Genomic DNA, 26,944 nt, shown 5'->3' with positions numbered 1-26,944 from the left:
AGAACACAAGCACAACAAAGGAAAAGCAGAGGGAAAGGAAAGGTGGGGAGGGGGAAGAGAGGGGCACCGGGACTAGGGGCATCAAGTAAAATACTAGCACCCGGAGCGGAGAGGAGGGGGGAGGAGGGATGCAGGCAACGACCATCCCTCCTCCCCTGCAGCTGCGGCGCTCTGGAGGGGGGGCTTAGGGTTTCACGGCTTAGGGGGGGGGCTTAGGGTCCTAAAAACATTTATTTCTAAGGAGTGATTACTCAAACTGTATCTTATATATGGTTGGTCTTAGAAAGACCAAATATCCCAAGATAACGGCTACTCAACTTCTTATAAATATTAATGCATGTACATATGTAAAGTTAATTATAATATTATGATGCACCTCATAAGCAAATTAATTCATTATTATAAATATTCTAACAGAAGTACGTACTGACCATTAAAAGAAAAAGAGCTATTACAACGAGTAGTACTGTCTCTGAGATTATAGAAAGCTGAGAAAAAGCACATCAAAAGAGAGATTTTCTGATCACTGCATTTTAGGGTTAACAAGGACTAGGGTTTTGATCACTAGATATGGATAATATTAATGGAGCTTCAAGGGCTCAAGCGATTTGGGCATAATCGTAATCCACATAGTGTCGTCATCCCCATCGATCACCTTCCATGGATGCAGCAGGAGCATAGTCGTAGTCTCCATCATCATCATCATCATCCCCATCAGTGGCGGAGCCACGTGGTGCCGTGGGCGGCACCCCCAAGGATTTAATTTAATTTATTTTTTTTTTAATTTTATTAAACCCACGGCACCTTCAAACTTAACACACATCACATGTTTGATGTAATATCTTAATGATGTGTAGTTGGTCAAATTTCCCTTGGTTTTCTTGGAGTGATTATGGCCAGAGACCGTAAAGTGCAGTTCTAGACACTTTTTTTTTGTATTTTTATCTTTTTGATATAGTGTCGACATGTTATATTTCTAATATATCAATTTCAGCACATATGTATGAACTTTTATAGATATTTTTTGTGATGCATATATTGTGTGAATTATCAAATTTTTAAGGTGAAGAAAATTTTTAGAATGCAAAAAAAAAATTTAGCGTCACTCCCAATATAAAATAGCTGGCTCCGCCACTGATCCCCATCACCTTCCATGGGGATATAATAAGCACACCCAATATCATAATTATGAAGATCATCATCATCGTCAGGCAAAGTAGCCTGCAGCGTGATGAACTTCGACCCAAACATCATGGAAATCTGAAACATTTTTTTTTTCTTCTTCTTGACTGGTGGAAGAAGAACTGAAGAAAAAAGTAGTCAGAGGAATGAGTCAAGATTGTTGCTTGGGACACAGAAAGACAGGCTAGGGCTGAGTGTTATATATAGAGCGAGAGAAGATTGTAGGGCTTGGTTTGGTGCACGTTAGCCACGTGGCGAGGTGTGCCATAATGCTTGAGATACGTGGAAGAAACGTGCCAGAAATTCCAGGTGATGAGAATAGTCATAATCTCCATCATCATCATCTCCTTCCCTTTTAATGCATGCCGCGGCGGGGCATAATCATATCCATCATCACCATCATCTCCATCTCCATCTCCATGCTTCTTGCACCATGCAGGGGCAAAGGCCTTGGAATTCATGAACAACATTTTCTCACTTACGTATAACAAATTAAGAAAGAAATGGGAAGTACATAGAAAAAGAAATGGAGTCGTCTTAAATAGAGGGAAGAGAAGCCTAAAAAGTTATTGGAGTCGTCTTGGCATAAGTCATCCGCGTGGGAAGTGTGGATTGATGCTTGAAGAGTGTGCATCACCCAATGCCAATGACAGGTGCTGCAATCTGATTCATACACTTGGCAGCCCTAGTTGACAGCTCAGCAAACACGTTGGATCGATCGAGCATCTTTGGACAGTAGGTGCATGCATGGTCGGGGGGTCATACAATTAAAGCTTAAAAGATTTTTTTAGGCCATGTTGGTGGGGATGGAAATAGTACAAAGTTGTAGCAGATTCCCTCGTTTCTTTTTGGATTTGAATTTGAGGAATATTAAAGATTACATCAATAGTAATGGAAATCATTTGGAAGGAGGGTACTGTGAATAATCAGCCTATTAGGTATTTAATTCCTCCGACATTGCACTGAAATTACGGGCTTTTAATTTGAGTGCTTCTAGCAATTAAGAGAATGAACCGAACATTTTTTCATTCGATTATTAGTCGGACCAAAAGGCTTTTACAACCAGCAAAGAGTCATGTCCAAGTTTTGTCTTAAGCTTATCACTTAATTGATGGGATTAAGGATGCATACGTCACATGATTCTTCTTGTCTTTCAGCTCATCATGCAGACAGCAATTCCACGAAAAACTATTATAACATTAAGAAATGGCACATGTTTTTACTTTGATATGTTTGGACAAAAATCAAATCAAAGAAGCCAAATCTCATCTAAATTATAAAAATTAATATCTTGAAATATTACTAATTTTTCAGTATATGAGTGGAGCTCAAATCAAGATGGGCTAAGTACTCATAATTAATGTCTCATGATAATTGATCTTGATTTTCATTGATGCTGCTGCTTATTGGATAACTTGTCGATCTATATATATATTCAGCTCTTTTGTTTGAGGAGAATGAAGAATCCTTAGCAAGAGAAAAAGAAAAAGATTTGGGGTGGCACAAAGTTTCAAAATGCCTCAGAAAGTTTTTCTCTAATCATTTACTCATAGATTATTGGACGTACGCTAGCGCTACTCAGTAAGATTGAAGAAAACTTGAGAGTGCTGCATCAAAAAAAAAGAAAAGAGAACAAAGAGGAAATTTTTCTGCTTTGAGAAAATTAAGATTCTTTTTTATCATAGTGTAAGACTTTGGTGTTGGGATTTGATAGGGATAAGATACGGTAGAGTTGGAATGTAATTCCAACTCATTAGAATTAGAATGTTAGGATTATATTAGATTAGATTAATAGTTGAGTGAAAATAGGATTTCAATTATTTAGGATTACCTTTATTTGAATATTTGATATGTTATCATGTTGTCAATTGTAGTCTATTTAGTATTTATAGACCATTTTATTAATGAAGAAAGTAGAGAATGATTTAGACGTATGCCTTTATGGTTTGTATCCAGTCCCAAATGGATTCACTTGTGGTTTGTCTCCAGCCCTAATTGGAGTTCATTATCAATATCTCATGTCACTACCCAATTTCGGGTACCTATTAAGATTATTCCACATCGGTTGTGGAAGGGGCTAGTGGATTATATCTCATATCAGTTGTGGAATGATCGATTGTGGAAGGGGCTGGTGGTCACTTTATAAGTGTGAGAGTATGAGGAAAATCCTCATCTCTTGAGCTAACTTTTGGGGTAAGAAAGGACTAAGATCACTCAACATCTCCTCCTCACACATCGGATCCTGAGTCGGAGCAGCGACAACCCGTTTCTCCCGTGAACTGTTGGGCTGAGACTTGTTGGTTGAACCTGGGCTCTGATATCAGTGTTGAGTGGTCTTGGGCCTTTCTCACCCCAAAAGCTAGCTCAATAGCTGTGGCTTTTCCTCATACTTATAAAGTAACCATTAGCCTCTTCCACAACCGATGTGGGATAACCCCAACATTTGGGTGTATAATTATGATTGAATTTTGAGTGAATTTTATCTCTAGCTTTTATTATTTTTGTACTCCGGCCTCCATCTTTTAAATTTCTTCTTGATTTAACTCATATTAAAGAAACCAAATAAATCTTCAATTATCTTCTCGTGTATACTTTTTTTATATTATTTACTGTGACTGCGATCCATTGCTCAATAATAATATGGAGAGAATTAAATAACTCTTGGCTTCTCTTCCTTGTATATATATACATATGTACCTGAGTAGCCAAAGCCTGGACTGCAACAATGATCAAGTGCGTATATAATGAACACTTGGGTGTTCTTGTTCAAATTTTGATTAAGTGATCAAATTTATTATAAATGGTGAAATCTCATCAACTTAAATTTTTAATTAGGACAATTGATAATTTATTATGGTATTAGAATAAGTAGTTTAGAGAGAGCATTAAAATATTGATTAAATTATTAAATTCATAATTTCTTATCAAGTTAAGTTTTTGAAACAATTGGCCATAATTTATCAAGTAAGGAAAAAGAAATCAGGCCATAATTTAACAATTGGTCATACTATTAGACTAGAGTGATTTTTAACCAGAAACATAGCTGAAACTTGTAATATTACAGTTGTTATGACTTATGACACTAGCTAGGCAAGCATTAATCTAGATAGTACTATATTGCTCGATCATCACTAGCTTGCATGCATTTGCTTAATTCCTTGTCTTATTTAGGACATGTTTGGGATGCATTGAAAAGTTTAAAAAGTACTTTTAATACCTAAAAAGTTGTGCTAAAGAAAAATTGGCATGTTTGATAAAAAATTTAAAAAATACTTTTTATTTTATTTTATTTTTTTTACTCTCAAAATAGCCAAAACACATTGGCAAAAGCTTCAAAAGACGTTTTTTGACTTGAAATATCTATTTTTTAAACGCAATCTCAAGCATGCTACCCTGATTGATATTTAGTAACTTCTTGTTCTAATTTTCACTAATTTCGTAAGGATTCTCAAAAGAGGACCAATAAATTATTATATGATAGAGTTAATTGGGAACCCTATTCCTAATTAATTAGTTATATGCTTGTATAAGCGCCTTTTACTTTATGATGCATAAATTAAACTTCTCAGGACAATGCAAAGATGATTTAGTTTAGCCTCAATTAATTTGCGGGCATTACCGTTTAGTTACAAACAATACTAATGAAAGATATTTAGCACTCATCGTTGATGCATGATAGATTGCCATTAATTTATCGGTAATTAATTAAACAATCTTACACATTTATTAAAGAATTGAAGCAGCAGGTGCAATAGTCATGAACATATAAATTCTGCTTCTTTATTGGAGTTTGAAAGTTAATTTGTAGTGAGCTAGTGAAAAATGCATTAATGAATTTTCTTTCTTTTTTCTTTAACTATGAACAGTACTATATCCTTAGTACTCTCTGGATGGATCATACTTGACCATTAATTTATGGTACAAAAACATATATAAGTTGTTTATTTACTATTTCAACATCATAATTAGTATATTGTATAGCAATAGTCTTAATATTAATTAATTCATTTTCTATATATATATATATATATATATATATATATACATGTCCGCACAAGAGGTGGAAGAGAATTCAAACTAGTGACCTCCGCTTCATTAAGCGTGATTCCAGCTGATTGAACTACCTCTTGAGGACTTTCTGTATGCATAATAGTTGGTCTTAGAAACACCAAATATCCCAAGATAACGGCTTGTCAACTTCTTAATTATAAATATTAATGCATGTATGTAAAGTTAATTATATATAATATTATGATGCACCTCATAAGCAAATTAATTTATTATTATAAATATTCTAACAGAAGTACTGACCATTAAAAGAAAAGGAGCTATTACAACGAGTAGTACTGTCTCTGAGATTATTGAAAGCTGAGAAAAAGCACATCAAAAGAGAGATTTTCTGATCACTGCATTTTAGGGTTAACAAGGACTAGGGTTTTGATCACTAGATATGGATAATATTGGAGCTTCAAGGGCTCAAGCGGCTGGGGCATAATCGTAATCCGCATCGTCGTCGTCGTCGTCATCCCCATCACCTTCCATGGATGCAGCAGGAGCATAGTCGTAGTCTCCATCATCATCATCATCATCATCCCCATCACCTTCCATGGGGATATAATATGCACACCCATTATCATAATTATGAAGATCATCATCATCGTCAGGCAAAGTAGCCTGCAGCGGGATGAACTTCGACCCAAACATCATGGAAATCTGAAACATTTTTTTTTTCTTCTTCTTGACTGGTGGAAGAAGAACTGAAGAAAAAAGTAGTCAGAGGAATGAGTCAAGATTGTTGCTTGGGACACAGAAAGACAGGCTAGGGCTGAGTGTTATATATAGAGCGAGAGAAGATTGTAGGGCTTGCTTTGGTGCACGTTAGCCACGTGGCGAGGTGTGCCATAATGCTTGAGATACGTGGAAGAAACGTGCCAGAAATTCCAGGTGGAAGCCTAGTTGGCAGGCGATTTGAAACACCTGTTACAAACATATTGATTCTATGCGAGATATGCATCTTCGATTTGCCCCATGAAAGCTACTTGTCATCTTTATTCTCGTATGGTGGGCTGCCACTCACTGTATTTTTGGTCTTTTGCCTTGTAGCTGTCCTCTTCTTTCTTTCTTTTTCCTAGTTGTTTCCTCATCTTTAATTCCTTTCCTGTGTATTTCTCGGAAAAAATAAAGTGGAAAATGCATTTCCGTCCAAAAAATAAGTGGGAAATGCATTCAGTTCGATTTAATGGTAAATTTTACAATATTAATGTGACATCTTAATTAATACTAAATTTTTTTTAAAATAAAATAATAATTCATCCAAATATTTGTTGAAATCATCACGTAAATATTATTTGATACTTATAAACAAAAATATAATATCTAGCATTCCATTCATATTAGAAATGCATGAAACAAAGTCGCAACAGACCACTAGTCTTTGGTAGCCGGGCCCTAGGAGAAAACCTAGAGAGAGAACATGTGGGGAGGAGCAAGCCCCCTTTCCCCTCCCCCCTTCTTGTTTCTTTCTTTCTTTCTTTCTTTTTATCGGTTTCTTTTTTTGGTTTTTCCGACTAGTTCAGTTGCTCCGATTATCCCTTTACTTATATTGCGTTGCCTCCGTCCGCCCTCCACCGCTCTTTGCCTCCTCGTAATCGGTTGGGCTTTAGATTTAATTTTTCAAATCTAGATATAGTCTCCTCAACTGTTTCACTCAGCCACGCACTGGCCCACCGTGCTCCCCGGCTCCTCATCTGTCCATCGGTGCAAATGGCTCATCTTGTCCACCACGTGCCGCCCCGTGCGCTTCGCCTCTCTCAACCTGGCTTTTGTTGCTGTTTGCTAATTTTTTTTATTGTGTTTTTGTTTTTGTTTTTGTTTTTGTTTTTTTTTTTAATAAGTATATGATTTCTCCTTATATTTACTTTCAAGAGTGATCTTTGGGGAAAAAGGTTTTTATCTTAACCTTTGGGTCGATGAGGATTAGTTTTAGTGTAAGGGTTTTACTCCCATGGCGGAGAAAATAAAAGTTGAGAATATGGGCTACCTATGTATTAGGTTGAGTCTGACTGGAGCAGACCTGTTCTATAACTGTAAGTTTGAACATGTGTTAGCGAATGTTGAAGTCATAAATAAGACTTGATTGTAAAATTTTTACATTTGTCATGTTGTAACCTCATATCAGAACTTTATGCTCTTGATTTTTTTTTCAATGAATGAATACGAAAGATTTTTTGAAAAAATAAAAAATAAAAAAATGCAGGAAACAGACATGCAAAGGGTTGGCGATCTCTTGGGACTTTAAGATTTCGGGTGGAATAAATTCACCTTCTACAGCCCAAATAGCCCAACAAGCGGACCAGATGGCATCTCCTTTTTCTCTGCCTCAAAAGCCCATCTACCATGAACACTTGCCGCATCCATCTCCACCAGTTTCAACCAACACAAGCCAATCATTTCTTCCGGCTAAACCCAGAAAAGCAATTACCCACAAACCAATGCCACACATTTGAACCCACACAAATGGCCAACACCCAACTCTCCCACCACGTTTTCCGCCCAATCCCCTCCGTGCGTCTCAGCGGCCACCGACTGAGTCCTACCAAACCCACCAGACTTCCCCAACAAAATTTCAAAAACAAAAGCTTAGCTCTTAAAGCTCGCCAAAACTCCAAGTGGGCCATTGCGCTAAGCCTTGTGGACCAAAGCCCGCCAAAATCAACGGCCAACGTGGAACGGCTTGTGGGTTTTTTGTACGATGATCTGCCGCACCTCTTCGACGATCAGGGGATTGATCGGACGGCGTACGATGAGCGTGTGAAATTCAGGGACCCAATCACCAAGCATGACACCGTAAGTGGGTACCTGTTTAACATAACTCTCTTGAAGGTGCTCTTCAGGCCTGAGTTCCAGTTGCACAGAGTCAAACAGGTTTGCTTTACTACAATTTCTATTCATTTTTAATTTACTCTTTCTTTCTTTATGCCTCCGGTTTGGCATTATGCATGATTTCTGAGAAATCTTCTAATGCTTGTCATTACCTTTTGATATTTATTTGCTGTTTTTTGCACTTATTTGATACTAATGATTCTTGAAGGGAGGGAGTACCTTTCGGTAATGGTCACTACTCACTAATTGATCAATTTGACGTTGAAAGAAGTCTTGTTTTCCTCACTAACACCATGTAATCAAATGAAACTTTTTAACCACCGGGGTGGTGGTTCAATGGTTTCAAAGAAGGTTGGGCATCTATTAGGGCGTGGGTTGACTCTCCATAATAAAAAATCACTTACACAAGCCTAATTTGGATTAGCGGCCTTGGGAACCGCTGATTTCTTGGTGAGGCTAAGTAAAACTATAGCTCATTTGGTCTTGGGGAAAACTTGTGGTTCCAGCGATCTAAGCTCCTCCTGAACAGTTCCAAGCAGATCGTCTACGTTTTAGACCTAAGTTGTTATTAAACAGATCACTAAAGAAAATATTTATCAAACCAATTGCCACTGTTTCAGTCACCACAATCAAGATAGGCAGAATAAATGAATGAGATTTGGTTACTAAGTAGAAACTTTTTGAAAAATAGTCTCCTAGATTATCCTCCAAGAACAATGAAAAATAGTATCCTAGATTATGAAAGTCGTGACTTATGACACTTATATAGATGGGGGAGAACTGAAATTTTTAGGCTAAGGTTTAAAACAGTTTGCCAAAGTCTCACTCGAACAGTACCATTTCTCGTTCGAATGCGAGCTAGGGTTTCACAGTTTTTGCATAGCAGTGTTCAAACACTGTACAATCAAGGTTGCGATCGAGTGTCTTGGATTTGACTTGATGACCATCTCTATCAAACGATGTGCGATGATTGCGATTGTCATTGCTATCGGGACATTCTGTGAGTCTTCTAATTCAGCCTCGGCGAACTGGATTTGACCAGCTTGCAATCAAGCCTTTTTGGAATGCCCTTCGAACATTCTTACGATCGAGACATTTTGCCTTGCATATTGATCTTTGAAAACCGTCTCATTCAAACACTATATGATCAATGTTGCAAACGAGCTATTTTGTTTTTCAACTCGAACCAAGTTCTTAAATTTCATTTTAAGACCAACTTCAATCCTAAACCTAGACTCACAACACACAAAAAATTTGCACTAAATTTACCAACAACATAAAACCTAACATAGACAATTACTCTGCTTAGGTATAACCTTTCCTTGAATCTTCAATTGGTTACATTCAGTGTAATATTGTATGGTGACCCTAAATTCCAATTGGATATCACATTCATTTTCAAGCACTTAAATTCTAGAAATTTTAACTTAAAGTGAAATTCCTCTCACTCATTGTCTTTTTGTACAAGACAATAAGTTTGTATGGAATCACTTCTTTGACTGATTGAGTTGCTATAGACAGGACCTTATGAAATTACTACAAGGTGGACTATGATCATGAGGTTTATCATTCTGCCATGGAAACCAGAACTGGTCTTTACAGGAACCTCTGTCATGGGGATCAACCCAGAGACTGGAAAGTTTTGCAGTCATTTGGTAATGTTCACTCCTCTTACCATATGCAAGAAGGACAATGTGTATGACACATCATAAATGTTGATAATTATGTTCTTGTAAATTGTAGGACTTTTGGGATTCCATAGAGAACAATGAATATTTTTCTCTAGAAGGTCTGGGGGATGTGCTAAAGCAGGTACTGGCACCTTCCTTCTTTGCTTAAAATGACATGAGATGGTCATATTTGTGTTTCTGTAATTGAGCGTCCCTTCTTATGTGTAGATTGTAACCTTTTTCAGCTGCGGATATACAAGACTCCAGACTTGGAAACTCCTAAGTACCAGATATTGAAAAGAACAGCTAACTACGAGGTTTGTCCGTCTTTTCTTGAAGAAATTGTTTGGGCATTTATGAAAAAATGGTGTCATTGTATAAAGTTGGTTGACCGTGGTGATAATTCAAAGATATAAAACGTGTAATATGATACCTATGCATTATGTAATATACTAGTATCTATTCCTATTGCCTTCACATTTATGCTCTCTTAAAGATGGCTCTTGTAATTACTGGGAAATGATCCATGATCTCAGTGTTTCCAATGATATTGATGATCCTACCATATATTTAGTTTATCATATATGCAGGAATGTCCTGTAATTATCTAAGTCCCCTAGATTTTCAAATGATTATACAGGTGAGGAAGTATTCACCGTTTTTAGTGGTAGAAGCAAAGGGAGACAAATTAGCTGGGTCGACTGGCTTTAATGATGTTACTGGGTGAGTGTCTTTCACAATCCAATTCAGTTATGTTGTTTTGCTGTTCTCTTGAGTAATATGGATGATAATTCATCTGTCTAGGTACATTTTTGGAAAGAATTCCAAGTCAGAGAAGATACCAATGACTACTCCTGTCTTCACACAGGCATATGATGCTGAACTGTCCAAAGTATCCATCCAAATAGTTCTTCCTTTAGAGAAAGATATAAGCAGGTGAGGCTCATCATATTTTTTTGGCTGTAAAATATTAACGTTAAAGATTGAATGTTAATATAGGAGTTTATGTCCAAAAATGCAACTGGATGCATCCAATTAATCAGAAAATTGAATAAGCTAGTATCTTTTCCCAGTTTGCCAGATCCTAATCAAGAAACAATTAGCTTGAGAAAGGTGGAAGGAGGCATTGCTGCAGTTTTGAAGTTCTCTGGAAGAGTTACTGAAGATACTGTCCAAGAGAAAGAGAAAGCACTTCGCTCTTCTCTTATAAATGATGGCCTCAATCCTAAGACGGGTTGTTTGCTCGCACGATATAATGATCCAGGCCGAACATGGAGCTTTATAATGGTATGATGTGGTATCCTTTTGCCCTCGAATACTCTTTAAATCTGAGTTATACCATTTAGATAATCTGATTTATGGTTTTATTGTGTAAGGTGTTTGTAATTTGCAATTTTTATTTGGAAAGATTTTTGCTCAAACAACAGTAGTGGGATTCAAAATTTTCTTTCCATTTCCTCCTGTCTTTTTGGCAACCAAACAGAGAGCAAGGAAATCCTAATAATATCTAAATAATCATTTTGAGCTTGAGTTCTTGTGGAAGAAAATGTCTGTATAGTTGAAGCTCACATGCCTTCCATGAATGAAGCTTCTTAGAAGCCATCCGTCTATGCAAGTTAGTAAAGATGGAGTAAGCCCCCATCAACTAGTTGAATGAAATATTAGCTCGAACTAAGACATCTGGATATTGGTTCTAGCCCATATATTTACTAATAGAAGCACTTCCCTATTCTATTATACTCAACTCAATTATTGAGGGGAAAAATGTAAGCATAGAATGAAGAGAACTATGGAGGAATTCATGTTTTATCTCAACTTCGGTGCCATTTTTTCAAGAATGAGGGGAAAAAAATCCACTACTCAATATCTTTTATATTGGATTTGTGAATCTTCTATGCTAGTGTTGTTCATTGGTATGATTATTTTGCTTCATCTTTTTTGAGTTTAGTGGGCTTGATCTTATTCTTTTCAATATAATCTTCAGATATATGCTTTATTGACATCATATAAACCATTAGATACACCAATTTTAAATCCTGATAATAAAATAGATACTAAAATGGAGAGAAGTTGGTTTTGCTTTGCCACCTTCACTCTGTTAACTTGATATGAGCTATAAATTTGCCTTACTATCAAATACCCCTTGCTTAGACCTGCAAAATTTATTATATTTCATTTTTCTGTATTTGTTATACTAGTTCCTGACATCATTCTCTGTATCTTTTGGTGGTTGGTTGCACTGAAGAGAAATGAAGTGCTACTATGGCTTGAGGAGTTCACATTGGATTAGTCCATCCAAGTACAGAGTTGACAATCCTTGCCTTTGACAAGCACTTTCCTTGATTAATTGTAATGAAAGAAACAATATAGGCTTAGCTCAACATAATGGCTACCAGATGTTGATCACCTGGGATGCAGAGTTGTAAAGAAATGTAATTACTTCTTGTTTCTCCTTCTAAGACAACACACAGGTTTTTCCTGCTTATTTACAAAATTTTGTCAGAAGTTCAGCAATTTTGCCTTTTTTCCTCTTATTTTGGGGTTCATTATGATCCCAGATTTCCTTTTACCACACAAGGAATCCTGATTTGCAGCAATTTGTTGTTGGAATCCCTAGGGATTCAAATCCCACTTAGAAAAGGATTTTCTGCAATTTTTCTAATTTTCAAATTACGAAATTTAAGTCATTTTAAAGGGCTTGAAAAAATGCCACATAGTAAAAAATAAATTAACAACAATTTTTATCCCAAAAGGCTTCTTCTTCAGAATTAGAAGACAATTTTTTACTCAAAGCTTTTGCATAATATAAAGAGCAAAAACCTAATAAAAATATACTCGATTTTCAATAATAACATATCACATTTTTAATAGGTGGCATTTTTAAGCCGTTTGATATTAAAAAAATGGGGGGCGGGGGGATAAGAGATCATAATCCATCTCACACGAGTTAATAGCTAGAAAATATAAAATTATTGTATTACAAAATAACATTAACTCGTAAAATATAAAATTAAATACTAATATTCTAAATTAAATAAAACTAAAAAAACCGATTATTTATTTTCCTAATTGAGCAGTCGTTTTATGTGGCTACGGTGGTTTTAACAGCAGTGCACGTATCGGTATCGATCTGGCACGGTTGGCTGCCTCATTTTCAAAATCAACCCAATCCCAATGCGTGGCATGCACGCAATCTCTCTCTCTCTCTCTCTCTCTCTCTCTCTCTCTCCCTCTGCAATTGAACTTTCAAGTTTGACAACTCACGCGTAGGTGGATATTCGCTTTCCAACCCTTTTTCAGAGCTTCCCGTGCTACCGTTATATCTTTTCTTCATCCAAATAGATTCTTTTGTAATTGGGAAGAAATTGCTTTGAAATGTGGAAGAAATAATTTATATTGTTTATGCATCTTTTTTTCTTCTTTTTTTTTTTAATGGCTTTGAGTGGTTGGAATGGACAAATTTTTTCTATATTTTAAATAAAATATGTCATGAATATTAACTTTATATACATAATTAAATATACCAACTTTAAATCTTTATCATAAAATAAATACTCTCAATTTCAAACATCCTATTTCGTTACGTTGAAAGAGTTTAAAAAATGTTTTTAATATATAAAAATGAATCTGTTTAATAAAAAAAAAAAATTAAAAACAGTATTTCATAAAAGTTTGAAAATGATTTTTTTTTTTTTTTTTTAAGTTGTTAAAACTTTTTTCTATAGAAGGGAATCCCAAAAATTCCTTGAGACTTTTAAAATCCTGTCACTCTCACGCATATATATATATATATATAATGGAGCTAAAGCAGAGTTTTGCACATGGAGGCTGGCCTCTTGGAGGAATCTTACAGCTATATGAGAGAAACAACAGATGTTCATGCTTCACGTGACCAGCATTACCGGTCACACCTCATGCTCTCCGAATAAGAAGCAATTTTTGCAAGTGGACCAAATTTAATTAATAAATAAATAAATAATTGTGCTTTCGTCTTCCCAAAACTTGACTTGAACCTCATGTAATGTATGTAGCCTCTCACACCCGTAAGTTATTACTAGATTTTTATGTATAGGAAGCAAAACTTGACTTTCTAGAATGTAATAAAAAATTATTTTAAAGGGTTTATTTTATTAACAAAAAGAAACATATAATTTAGTGGAAATTTCAATTTGTTATAAAAAATTTCAATTTTTTTTTTAACATGTTCACACGAAAGTGAGGAGAGGAAATTCGAACTAGTAAGCTCCGCTTTATGAGCTGTGGTCTCCAGCCGATTGAGCTACCATTGACAAATTTTAATTTAAATTTGTTAATATTTTTGTTTTAAGATAAAAAAACACAAATTTTAATCCATAGTCTTTAGATGATTAAGTTACCTTTGATAAATATCACTTTCTTTTCTTAGCTTGCGAGAATGTTCGGTTCAAATAATTCACGCCTACCATAAAAAGAATGGATGAAAAGAACTCTCTAGACTCTAGTCGACCTTTCTATCTAAATAGGATTTTTCCTTAAAAAAGAGATCGAGTGAAGATAAAGAAATTGTGAAGTTAAGATAATTCTACAATTTGACCAAACAAAAAAAAAAGTTACAATTAAAAGTAATGATTAAAAAAATTATTTTTAACTGCAGTGAGCTGTAATCGGCTAAAATCATTATCAGGAGCTTGTTCCTTAAGTTTAAAAAATATGTTCAAAAACCGACCCCACCTAAATGGAATATAAGTTATATAACGGTTAGTTTGATTAAACTTTTTTGGTTTTTTTTTTTTTTTTTGGGGGGGTTTGGAAATGTGATGTAAAAATAATTAATATTTAAGTATTTTTTAAGTGTTTTGTTTAGTGTAGTTTATTATTACTTTTACCTTTTTTTTTTTCTTTTTTCTTTTTTTTGGGGGCTAAAAGGCACAAAAACACTCCTCCAAAAAAACGTATGGTCAAAAAAGGCCAACAACTTTGACATGTTTGAGAAAATATAAACTTGACATGCAATAATCCTTTACCAATTTTTTTATTATTATTATTATTATTATTTGTTGGGAAGACTAGAAGAAGCAGAGATTGTGGCAAGTGGCACATCACAACCGTGAGATTACCCCGACAAGGACCGGCCAGTGTCGGAAAAGTCAAAAAGGTCAAAAGAAAAAAAATCAAATTCGAGAAGCGCCGCCTTAAAGACGCGTACTCCTCTCCGGTTTCATCTACGGCTTCCAGGGCTTTCGCATTATCTTCTCCTCCGTTTCTATAAATCTACTCCCATCTCGCCCCACATTCCTCCTCAATTTCTAAGTTTTTGAAATATTTGTTATTTTTCCAATTTTATTTATTTATAACCGATTAATTTTATTCTCTATCTCTCTCCGAGACCTCGTATATAATATATTTCTATCTTTCTCTGGTTCTCTCTTCGGCTGCTCCGGCGATTTTTTTTATTTTTTATTTTGGCGATCTCTGGTGGGATTCGGCATTCAAGGTGAGTTTTTGGGATCTGGGTTTTGGTTAATTATGCAAGTGGAATATTTTTATGGATGGAATTTTCGTTTAATTCTTTTGAGTTTTGCTCTTTTTTTCTAGTTTTTTCTGCTATCAACGTCTTTAGATTGTTGAAAAATCTCGTCCCTTATGCAAATTTTGATCTGGGTTTCTTTCTTTTGTCGTTCTTTCTGCTATGGGTTTCTATAAGGTGGAATTCTGATCTGGGGTTGCTGATTGCATAATTTTGATTTATAAAGGATAAATCGAGGGATTTTATAGTGAGAAAAATGAGAACGAAAGAACTTTTTGATTATCGTCATAATGTATGTACTTTAATTTTGTTGATATACGTTTCTCATAGAGAACTCGCATTTTAGAATCTTCATATGGAATCTCAGAAATTTCAAACCAAATAAGAAAATTTGTACCGCCATTTCTGATCGAATCGAATTTACTACTGAAGACTATACCGATTGATTCTAGTTATCTTAGAAACCCTTTCCATCGTTCTTATTTGCTTCTGGGATGTTCATGATGTGTGCCTAGAATTGACATTGATTATGGTTTGTTTTTTTTTTTGAATCCTCTGGTATTTTATCTCACCCGATTTGTTGGATATCTAACAGGGAAAATGACAGAGCCAAAACCTGATACCCCCTTGATCCCACCCTCATCGTCGCGTAACCTCCCTGATTTCAAGAAATCCATTAAACTAAAATATGTGAAGCTGGGTTACCATCACCTCATCACTCATGGAATGTTCCTTTTCCTCACCCCTCTTGTGGTTGTAATGGCCGTACAGGTCTCAACATTTTCTCTCCATGATCTTTATGATCTCTGGGAGCATTTACAGTACAATCTACTTTCAGTGATCATCTGCTCGACTCTCCTCGTTTTCTTATCCACCGTCTACTTTCTCACCCGGCCTCGCCCTGTGTACCTTGTCAACTTCTCCTGCTACAAGCCTGACGAGTCGAGAAAGTGCACCAAAAAGATCTTCATGGATCAATCTCAGATGACTGGTACGTTTTCAGAGGATAATCTTCAGTTCCAGCGTAAGATCCTTGAGAGGTCTGGCCTTGGTGAGTCTACTTACCTTCCAGAGGCTGTTCTCAATCTTCCTCCAAACCCTTCAATGAAAGAAGCTAGAAATGAAGCTGAGGCTGTGATGTTTGGTGCTATTGACGAGCTTTTTGCCAAGACCGCAGTAAAACCCAAAGACATTGGAATTTTGATTGTGAATTGTAGCTTGTTCAATCCAACCCCGTCTCTTTCTGCCATGGTTGTCAACCACTACAAGCTTCGTGGAAACATAGTTAGCTATAATCTAGGTGGGATGGGTTGCAGTGCCGGGCTGATCTCAATTTCTCTTGCTAAAGAACTTCTTCAGGTTTATCCAAACTCCTATGCATTGGTTATCAGCATGGAGAACATCACACTGAATTGGTATTTCGGAAATGATCGATCAAAGCTTGTTTCCAATTGCTTATTCCGAATGGGAGGAGCGGCGATATTGCTTTCTAACAAAAGCTCTGACAGAAGAAGATCCAAATACGAATTGGTGCATACGGTTCGGACTCACAAGGGTGCAGATGACAAGTGCTTTGGATGCGTCACTCAAGAAGAGGACTCGACGGGGAAGGTTGGCGTTACTTTGTCGAAGGATCTTATGGCAGTTGCTGGTGACGCTTTAAAGACAAACATCACCACTCTGGGGCCTCTTGTTTTGCCAATGTCCGAACAGCTGCTATTCTTTGCTACACTAGTTGGGAAAAAACTTTTCAAGATGAAGGTGAAGCCTTATATTCCAGATTTTAAACTAGCTTTTGAGCATTTCTGCATTCATGCTGGAGGAAGAGCTGTTTTGGATGAACTGGAGAAGAACTTGCAGCTGTCAGATTGGCATATGGAGCCGTCAAGGATGACACTTTATCGATTTGGGAACACCTCAAGCAGTTCTCTTTGGTATGAACTGGCCTATACAGAAGCAAAGGGGAGAATGAAGAAGGGAGATAGAACATGGCAAATAGCATTTGGTTCAGGGTTTAAGTGTAACAGTGCAATGTGGAAGGCTCTCAGGACTATAAACCCGGCCAAGGAGAAGAACCCTTGGATGGATGAAATCCATAGCTTCCCAGTAGATGTTCCAAAGGTATCGACCATCTAATTTCAAGAAACCTTAGATGTACCAAAGCTATTTTCTGGCTGAATGGTGGAATTTTTACTTCTTTTGTGATTGGTGGAAGGTTTAGGACTTGATTGTGCTTGTACGGCTGAGTGGTAGCTAGGTCTGGTTTGAGAGGATCCTATATTCATGGGATGCCGCTTTGGTTTTGGCATGTTGTAAAACTATATTCATGGCTGGTCAGAAGGGAATTTATGTTTTGATTATTCTCTAATTATTACATGATAACCAGATTAGCAGAGGTTGCGCGTTTTTTTTTTCTTTTTACAGAAGGGCAGTAAAAAGAATCTGTTGATCAGAATAGGCAAAATCTCAATTCTCACCCGTAAAACTTTATATTTAGAAGACCCTTTTTTTTATGTCGTAAGTTATATGGCCTGAGGTAGAGAGATTTTCACAATGATATTTGATTGCCTCTCTTAAACTTCATAAAACTTGGCAACGGATCTTATTACGTCTCAAGGTTCCCATGAATTTTTCCCCAATCAAAACATTTGGGTTATTCGATATTGTTGAGGCAGCAAGAAAGAAACGAGCGAAACTATCTTGATCTTCATGCTCCATCTCAATAACCCATGCTTCGAAGATGCTGTTTGAGCTGAGTTTCACATCTAGCTAGCCAATCCACATACCCCTTTCGCCAATTGACCTTTACTGGAAGAAATTGACCTCCAATTTCTCTTGCATGGCATTCGTAGGTACATACCAACAATAAAAAAGTGATAATATAGAAGCCATGGCTACAGCTGATGGTATAGCATAAATATTTCATAGAATTACACGATTTCAATTAATTACCATTATCGGAGAGACTACAGCTACCATTTGGCACGAGCCAACTCCAGATGACTGACTTGTGCGAGATACAGCTACTGAGTGAAATCGGTTAACTACAACGGAACAAATACATTTCATCCAAATGTCCCCAAGACTTCTAATTCAAGACAGACGTTGATACTACACAATAACCAAATGTCTAAAAGTGAGCCTAAGATTTAAAGAAAAAATGTCACACAAGGACATTATCCACAACAGATATAATCAGAAACATAACAAGTTCGAAAGCAAGAGAACAAGTATGACCAACCACAATTTAAACACACAATTGCAGACCCCTCTACTTTCATGGCAGAAGAGAACACAAATCCATGATTTTAGTAACATGGAGAAGCATCCATTCTGCATCGAAAGTCGGCAAATGTATGCCGGCCCTAATCTGTTCATAATCTAGTCCTTGGACGACTTGTTGATAAGTGACTTGTGGATGTGAGGGATCACACCTCCACCAGCAATGGTTCCTTTGATAAGAGTATCAAGTTCTTCGTCACCTCGGATCGCAAGCTGCAAATGCCTGGGAGTGATACGTTTGACCTTGAGATCCTTGCTTGCATTGCCAGCCAGCTCCAACACCTCTGCAGTCAAATACTCTAAGATTGCCGCAGAGTAGACTGCAGCTGTTGCTCCAACTCTCCCACTTGATGTGGTCCTTGACTTCAGTAGACGGTGGATCCGACCCACTGGAAACTGCAATTATACATTCCAGAACAAATCTTTCAGACTACTCTTTTAATAGAATCACAATACCTAACAGCAATGCTGAACCAAGAAAAAAACATCAATACAAACTGATTCATCCATAAAAAATAATAAACTTCAAATTAATTGGCTAAAGAAGTAGGGGTCCCCTGCTTAAGTTTCCGCTTGCAACATCTTAGAAGTCATATCAAGATACATAAAATGGGGAAAAAAATTTGGTCCGTCACAGATCAGAACAACTATATCTATACAAGACAAACATGGAACAGAAGAAAGGAAGAGGAGAGGCAAGCATTTGATTTAAACAACTCTAGAAAGGATGACTACCTTCATTACATATGTGCAAACCTAACCGCTAAATAATGTAATTTGTCTTCAGCTTTTCCATTGGCTCCTTGAGAAAGGAAAAACTTACCACCAATCACCTCCCCTATATGGAGGGGAAGCAGTGCAAACTATAACAAACAACTAATACAAAAAGTTCAGTAACAAAGCTGCAAGAGGCACAGTGAAGTCACCTATTATATAAAACGCAATCCACATGAAGGGTTTAAATATGCATAATCCTCAGCCTCCACTGGGGGCAGGAGGCAAAAAAGAGTTCTTTTTAAACAAAAATGGGTTCGAAAATAAATCCCTAATAGAGCAACATTTATACATTTCAAAACATGAGTACAAACATATGAATCATACACAAGATTAATGAACGCCACCTCTAACAACATAAATGGATTCCCAAGCGCAACTTAAGTCAGAGTAAGAAAAAAACTGGTGCAATTTTGATCAGATTTAACATCTTCATCTTATTCGAGCACATATGTTGTCTAGGTTTCTGTTGGAAATCACTTAGTTATGTGTAAAACTCATTCATCGACACTTGATGTGATCCATGTCAAGCATACTCAACTGCCACAGAAACCAACCTGATAATAATCACCATGAATGACAGACAGCACCATATTTCTCAACTAGATGTACTAAAGAGCCAAATCCCTTGGAAATGTTATTCTTCACTTTAACAATCCTCAAGCACAAAAATACAAAGGTCGTGGGCCTTAGATGTCTACCATTTTATTTTATTTTTATAGGTAGATGTCCACTATTTATAACCTTTTTTATATATAAGTAATAAAGATCATGAAAAGCATAAAGCACCCCCATGTACACAAAAAGTATACAAGAAAAACCACCTAACTAGTAGGGTCAAAAGAACAAGAGAATCATGATAACTAATTACCAAAAGAAAAACATAAGCAATTGTCCAAAGATACAAAGTGCTAAAAAATTAAAGAATTAATCTCCTCTAAAGTCCTTTTGCGGTCCTCAAAACTTCTATCATTCATTTTCCTCCACATACACCACAAAAGGCACGAAAATACCATCTCCCACACAGCAGCACTCCGAGTACTGCCGGCAATCTACCAATAAGTATACAAATCGACTACTCATCTAGGCAGAACCCAAGACAACCCAAATCAACTAAGGAAAACATTTCAAATGGCACAAGCTACCGTACAATGAAAAAGATGGTCCACAAACTCCCCATTCTTTTTGCACATACAACACCTATCAACTGCAATGACACGCTCTTTCCAGAGATTGTCCATGGTAAGGATCTTTCCTAATGCCACTGACCACACAAAAAAGGCCACCCTCAAAGGAACCTTAGCCCATCAAACACCCTTCCAAGGGAAACGAAAACCATCATGACAATCTATGACATTGTAGAAAAATTACCATCCAACCCTCTTTTTAAGGGAACCCACCACAACTTGTCTTCCCCTTCCTGTCTATCTCCATTATTTATAACAACTGCATATATAACAGAGATAATGGTGCACCGCATGTTGCCTGCTAATTTCGGAAAAATCAAGCCTCTGGCTGCCACCAAAATGCAGATCATGTTTGGGAATCCACAGAGATTATGACTAGAATATCAAAGATGATAACTACCTCAACACACAAGCGTCAGCTTGCAGAGATGAGTACTCAGCTCTTAAAACCTAAATAGTTATGGACAGCAAAACCACAAGTTTGAACTGCCTAAAACAAAACAAGAGCTCGAAGACCACCCAAAAAAAAAAAAAAAAACAGAGCAATCTCAGCAGAACCTAGACACACTAATTTCCTAATAATTACAAAACCTTAGTCTCCGCTCAAGCACTCTCCTACAAGTTGATACTTTGGATAATAAAACTAAACCACAACAGTCCGTATGGCTCTTTTTTTCCCCTTTAATCGTAGATATCGCACTAGCATACTTGACTCTTCACTTATTTGACATAACCTACTGGACAATTTAGTCAAACAACATTGAATTAAACAAAGAGCACAATGACGAAAAGCACTTATCCAACCAAAAAAATAAAGATTAATCAAGCCTAAACAAGTTAGATGCATACACATCTCCAATGATGTCTAAAAACTACAAGGTCTCTCACAGTCTAATTAAAATATTCAAAAGGGTAAGTTAAATGTGCCTTGAAAAACATTTTTCCTTTTCAAATAGTTAAAAGCCCCACACCAAACCCTGTTTGGTTGCTACGAAAAAAAAAGGGGGCCAAAAAAAGCGTTTAAACTCAATAATTAGAAACATTTTCTTATAATTGTCAAAAAATTTAAGCTCACCAACCAAAACCGTGCTTAACAAGCGAGAAAAAAACCGGGAGGTTTGACAACCAAAATTCGCGAAAGAAAAGTCCAAGGCAAAGAGTGAAATTGAAAGAGAATGAGATGGAGGAAAGCGAAAGGTAGGAGGGGAAAAGGGGAGAGAGAGATCTGGACCTGAAGGCCCGCGCGAGAGGAGCGAGAGATGGGCTTCTTCTTGCTGTCCTTGTCCTTGTTGGCGGCCGCCGAGGCCTTGCCCATGATCAAACCCTTCGCGCCCTTTCCCGACATCTTTTGGAGTGAGATTTTGGAAAAATTGGAGAGAGGGAAACACTCGCTCACACGCGCTCTCGCACTTCAGCTCTGAAGGGGGAGAGAAAGGTCGCAACTCTCACAAGCAACTGATCGGGTAGAGCTATCCTCGGATGGGTTATTTATTTGGCGCACTTTGACGAAACTATCCCTCCTATTTCTATCAATTTACGATACTGGTGTTTTAAATCTTCCTTTCTTTTTTCAATGTTTTTTATTGGGAAACAACAAGCTGACCCACTTGAACTTCGTGAATCGTAAGAATCGTTAACATATACTGCACTTTACAAACACCGCCCCCTTTCTTTTTTAAGTTTTCCGATTAAATTATTCCTTCTAGGCTTCTCTTTCCTTTTCTTACGGATTTTTGTTTTTAAATAATATATTTAGCCCCTATATTTTAATATAATTTGAATTTACTTCTTAGATTTTTAATTTCAATAATATGGTTTTATAGTTTTTACTCAAGTTCAAAATAAATCAATTGACCAATAATATGGTCTTATAATTTGAATTTAGTTTGTCATGCGTCACGGGTGTCTACTTTAACATATACTCAATTGACTAACAATGACCATGCAATAAGCTTTTGTTTATGGCCTAGGGTTTATCAAAAACCCTAACTTTGCCACTTGTAATAACCCCCTAAGAAATCATTCATATAACTTTCACATATCTGTAATTTATCATGATTGACTATGACTTTGCGTATCTATTCTTTATCATGGATGACTCACCAAAAAAAAAAAATCCTAATAGCTCACACCTTCGTCCTTTGGTGTGATGTAAGGAATAATTCTTTAATCTATCTTAATTTTGCATATTCGTCATTTGCATGAGTGGCTCGCCAAAGGAAGAATTCAGTTTGTGTGATATAGCTCGCCTTTAAATGAAATGTGGACTAAGAAAAATGAATTCTTCCTTCACGTTTTACGTTTTAAGAGGCTTCTGATGCAAATTAAGAACTTAGTTCAATTAAGCAAACCTAATTTTGTTCAATAAAGGCGTAGTAGTTTGCATTAGATTGCAGTCGTAATCCAATGTGTTCAATTCTCAACACTTGTTCACACTGCATTTTCTACTTGATTCCACCCAATATTATTTCCAAGTTTGTACTTATATTCCTCATATTCCAAGGGCAGAGTGTTTAATGAGAAGTATCAAGCTTTCAACCAATTTGTTGTGGCCCACAACAGACGGTATTCGTCGTGGCCACCCCTATCATTAGGGGTGTGGCCCTATCATTAGGGGTGAGGGGTGGGTAAATTAATGATAGGGGTGGCCACCCTATCAATTTAGGAGTGGGCAAATTAACCGCTTACTGACACCGTTTAACTGATAGCCGATAGGCTTTTTCTATTTCTAACAAACTCAATTCGGTAGGTGAAATAACATTTTCTAACCGAACCAACTATACTAATCGACATCAACAGACTTTGCCAACCAATTTTCTATTTCTTTGCTTACCTACATTACTAACCACCATTTCCGACCGATATTACCGAACCAACGTTACCGACCGTCATTCGGTAACGGAACAAAATGTTTGCAAAATAAGTCGGTAAAAATTTCGACGTTACCAACAATGGTGGTGCAAAATGCGAAAATCCAATTTTTGTAACCGAATTATCCGACTCCCACCCCTACCTATAATAATATAAGCTGATTGCGACCAACCCTCCCACAACAAAGGTCCTATGACTCCTATCTACCAGCATTAACTCTTTTTTTCCTAAAACAATGCAATTTCACACTAATGGTACATTAATAACTTCAAAATGATTGAGGTGTGCCACTCACGTGCGGCATTTTCCATCCAAACTATCAGTCAAATTTGACCCAAGGGCAACTAGGAACATTTTGATGGTTTGTAGGTGCAAGGTGTACAAGCATTTCATCTGGAAAACATGATGGTACATCAATGAGATACAAAACATGAAACAAAAGATGACAAACTAAAACAAAAAAAAATAAATCACGTTTTCTATGGATTTCAACAAATGTCCAGGATAAGGCTGTCCGGATGGAGACAGGACTCGACACCACCTGATCAGCGGTCTTCCATTATACAACCTACCATAATATAAATAAGAATAGGGCGGAGATCTGGTGAGATAGCTGTTGATTTGGTCTGATCCATATCTCTATGCAATGCAGCATTAACTAAATTGTACAAAAAAAAGGTTCACTTCAGCGACTTCAGTCCATATCCCATAGCATGAAGTAACATCTAGAACAGCAAAGCAATATGGCCAGCAATGGGCAATATAGTAGTCGGCCATGTCACTCCATGTCACTCGTTCCCCGCCTCTTCCTTCTCTCTGGGGTTTCCCTCATCTTCAATCTGAAATCCTTCAATCTTGCGTGAAACCTCTTCTGCGGTTACCTTCACCTTTCCAGCTGATCCATTTGCTGTGAGTGCCTCGGCGTCATCTTGGGTCAAGGGGCCAGTCTGCCATATTCTAATGGTTCCATCCTCAGATCCAGAGGCATATGATTCCCCTCCTGGTGAGAAACGCACACAGTGTACAGGGCCATGGTGACCTTTATTGCATGCTGCATCCATATACAGACATATCACTACGGCATAGAATCAGAAACGCAACAAAAGATCTACATATCTTTACAGCATCAGACAGGCTGTCTAATCTAAATGCTGTATAAATGAAAACATATTACAACTAATACTTTCAAATGAATAATCACGTGGAAAATCAATGTAAACTATGATTAGGAAGTAGTAAGAGAAAACCCATTTAATGTTATCGAAATCCAGCACTAAATGTATATAACACTGGGATTTTTTCAACCAAATAATTCAAGCTGGAGTACATACCAATCTCTTCACCAGTATGAAAATCAAATACCCGAATCCACATATCTTCTCCTCCAGCAATAAACTTATTCCCATACTTTGGTTCCAAGGAAGCCGACTCTACTGTGCATGGCATGTTGTAACTCTTCACTAACCCAAAGCTGGAAAACAGAAAAAAAAAAATATCATAAGCCACACAAGCTGGAATTGTAGCAGAAGAAATAGAAACCTGGCTTGAAACTTACTAGTTTGCATCCCAGAATTTAACAGTAGACCCATCGGCAGTTGTGATATAACGACCATCTTGACTCACTTCGGCACTAGTCACAGATGACTTGGTCTCAAGTGTTTGGACAATTTTACCACTTCTTATGTCCCATAATCTGTTGTGCATTCACTAAAAACTTAAGTATATTTGGCAAACAATCCAAGCTTCAACAAGTAATACAAAAAAGACAGTAGCTTCATTTATACCTTACACCCCCCATATCAGTACAAGAACTTAATATTGTCTGATCACTATGGAGCCATGCAACAGTTCTGACTGACCCAGGAGACTTATCCACTTCCGTTGGAGGTGCATCTGGGCGATTTAAATCATACATACGAAGAATTTTTTCTATTCCCCCAGTAAGTAAAAGGTGTGTGTCCTATTTTCAGATTAAAAAACAGCAAGTGAGAGATATGCAGAAACAGATAATGGGGAAGAAAAATGCACTCATTAATTTTAAGAGTAACAGAAACCTACACATTGTTTCAACAATAGACAACCAAAATGCACTGATTCTGGCATAGTGCAAATATATTTAACCATACGGGCACTAACTAAAATTAGAGGACAACTAGAATGAAAAAATCATAATTGTAGATACCTTAAAACTGATTGTGTTGGGTAAAACATCCAGAAGGAAGTGTTGATCGCAACAAGTCAGCATATAGAGCTGACACACACTTGCTAAAAAGTATTAAAGCCAACCCCCATGCATCCCCTCCATTCAACAAAACGAGAATAAATTACAACTAAATCCAAACAAAAATAACTCCCTGGAAAAAGATAACAGTTTGTAGAACCATTTTCTTAAACTACAATCACATGTGTTTATAAAAGTATGAACATTGAGGTTAATTACAAAATTATTTTCTTTAACACATTCAGTAGTGTTTCGTGTAGCTTAGACAGGTAAGAGTGACCTAGGGCTGTTAAGTGAGCGAAGCGTCTCGCGAGCAAGCTCGGGCTCGGCTCGCATAAGCCCGGCTCGTGCTCGACTCGAATATTAAGTGAAGCACTTCGTGAACACAAATCCTAGCTCGAATATTAAACGAAGCAAGCTCGGCTCGACTCGGCTAACTCGTGAGCTTGGCTCGTATAAGGCTCGCCTCGCTTATTAAGCTCGGCTCATATATTTTTTATTAAGTAACAAATAACAATATATAATCAATATTACTCATTCACTCAATAATAACAAATATATTATATACCTTTGTTTTTTTTTAGTTATTTATGTATATGTGTGTATATATATTATATATATATATAATATCATTAATCATTTTATCATATGATATAATTATATAGTACAAGTGTACAACCGCACAAGTTATTGTGTCATTTAATACAAATATTATAATTAGATAGTTTATACTTTGGAAATTGGAATCGTATATATCACATAATCATTAATCATTATATAATTATATGGTATATCTGCATAAGTTATTGTGTTATTTAATCAATACATTATAATTATATACTTTATTCTTATAAAACATATATGATGTATCACATGATCTTAGATCTAAGATAATATTAATATTAATTGTGAGATAATATGATCATAAAATTTAAGTATGAGTGTATGACCATTACATCATATGAATTTATTACTTAGAGTTTGAGTATTACTATTAGATTAAATGATTAATAATTAAGTAACTAATGTGTTTCTTATAATTTACACATTATAAATTTATAATCACAATTTATGGTAAATAAAAACTTAACAATTTGAATTTAAATCATATATCATGAATCGTGATAATGAGAACATATAATATAAGTATATAAGTTATAACAATTAACATTGACCCATTACCCATATAAATCAGATAATGATACAATCATATAACCATATAAGTATATAAATGTTTATATATAAGATACAATATATATTAATATTGACATTATATACTTGACCCATATTAAGCATTAACATTTTAACATATTAACTAAATAATACTATATGTAATATGATAATAGTGATTAGTGTGTGTGAGTGTGTG

At 36.3% G+C, this 26,944-nt stretch overlaps 4 protein-coding genes across 4 annotated transcripts in view; 2 read left to right on the top strand and 2 right to left on the bottom strand.

The window, feature by feature from the left end:
• The first annotated feature begins 7,621 nt into the window (after positions 1 to 7,621).
• On the top strand, positions 7,622 to 12,239 carry LOC132165936 (uncharacterized). The gene is made up of 8 exons (XM_059576648.1): positions 7,622 to 8,106; positions 9,582 to 9,719; positions 9,808 to 9,876; positions 9,980 to 10,051; positions 10,375 to 10,457; positions 10,539 to 10,670; positions 10,808 to 11,021; positions 11,980 to 12,239. Exons 1-8 carry the CDS (start codon positions 7,699 to 7,701, stop codon positions 12,022 to 12,024), a joined length of 1,161 nt encoding a protein of 386 aa, XP_059432631.1. The 5' UTR covers positions 7,622 to 7,698; the 3' UTR covers positions 12,025 to 12,239.
• Positions 12,240 to 15,026: 2,787 nt separating this feature from the next.
• LOC132165375 (3-ketoacyl-CoA synthase 11) lies at positions 15,027 to 17,600 on the top strand. The gene is made up of 2 exons (XM_059575908.1): positions 15,027 to 15,207; positions 15,836 to 17,600. Exon 2 carries the CDS (start codon positions 15,841 to 15,843, stop codon positions 17,374 to 17,376), a length of 1,536 nt encoding a protein of 511 aa, XP_059431891.1. The 5' UTR covers positions 15,027 to 15,207; positions 15,836 to 15,840; the 3' UTR covers positions 17,377 to 17,600.
• A 680-nt stretch (positions 17,601 to 18,280) lies between these two features.
• LOC132165378 (probable histone H2A variant 3) lies at positions 18,281 to 21,954 on the bottom strand. Its single transcript, XM_059575911.1, has 2 exons — positions 21,715 to 21,954; positions 18,281 to 18,918 (listed from the first exon to the last, which is right to left on the bottom strand). Exons 1-2 carry the CDS (start codon positions 21,826 to 21,828, stop codon positions 18,622 to 18,624), a joined length of 411 nt encoding a protein of 136 aa, XP_059431894.1. The 5' UTR covers positions 21,829 to 21,954; the 3' UTR covers positions 18,281 to 18,621.
• A 1,862-nt stretch (positions 21,955 to 23,816) lies between these two features.
• LOC132165376 (uncharacterized) overlaps positions 23,817 to 26,944 on the bottom strand; it is a 32,207-nt gene continuing 29,079 nt past the window's right edge. Inside the window, exons 4-7 of the mRNA XM_059575909.1 lie at positions 25,139 to 25,314; positions 24,910 to 25,047; positions 24,686 to 24,825; positions 23,817 to 24,405 (exon numbers count right to left, since the gene is read on the bottom strand). Coding sequence (XP_059431892.1) covers positions 24,143 to 24,405; positions 24,686 to 24,825; positions 24,910 to 25,047; positions 25,139 to 25,314 — 717 coding nt within the window. The 3' untranslated portion in view covers positions 23,817 to 24,142. The remainder of the gene's footprint in view (positions 24,406 to 24,685; positions 24,826 to 24,909; positions 25,048 to 25,138; positions 25,315 to 26,944) is intronic.

This window comes from Corylus avellana, chromosome ca11 (assembly GCF_901000735.1).
Source record: "Corylus avellana chromosome ca11, CavTom2PMs-1.0".
Lineage (NCBI taxonomy): Eukaryota > Viridiplantae > Streptophyta > Magnoliopsida > Fagales > Betulaceae > Corylus > Corylus avellana.
The sequence above is the reverse complement of the archived record's forward strand: the minus strand, read 5'-3'. Positions and strand labels throughout refer to the sequence as shown.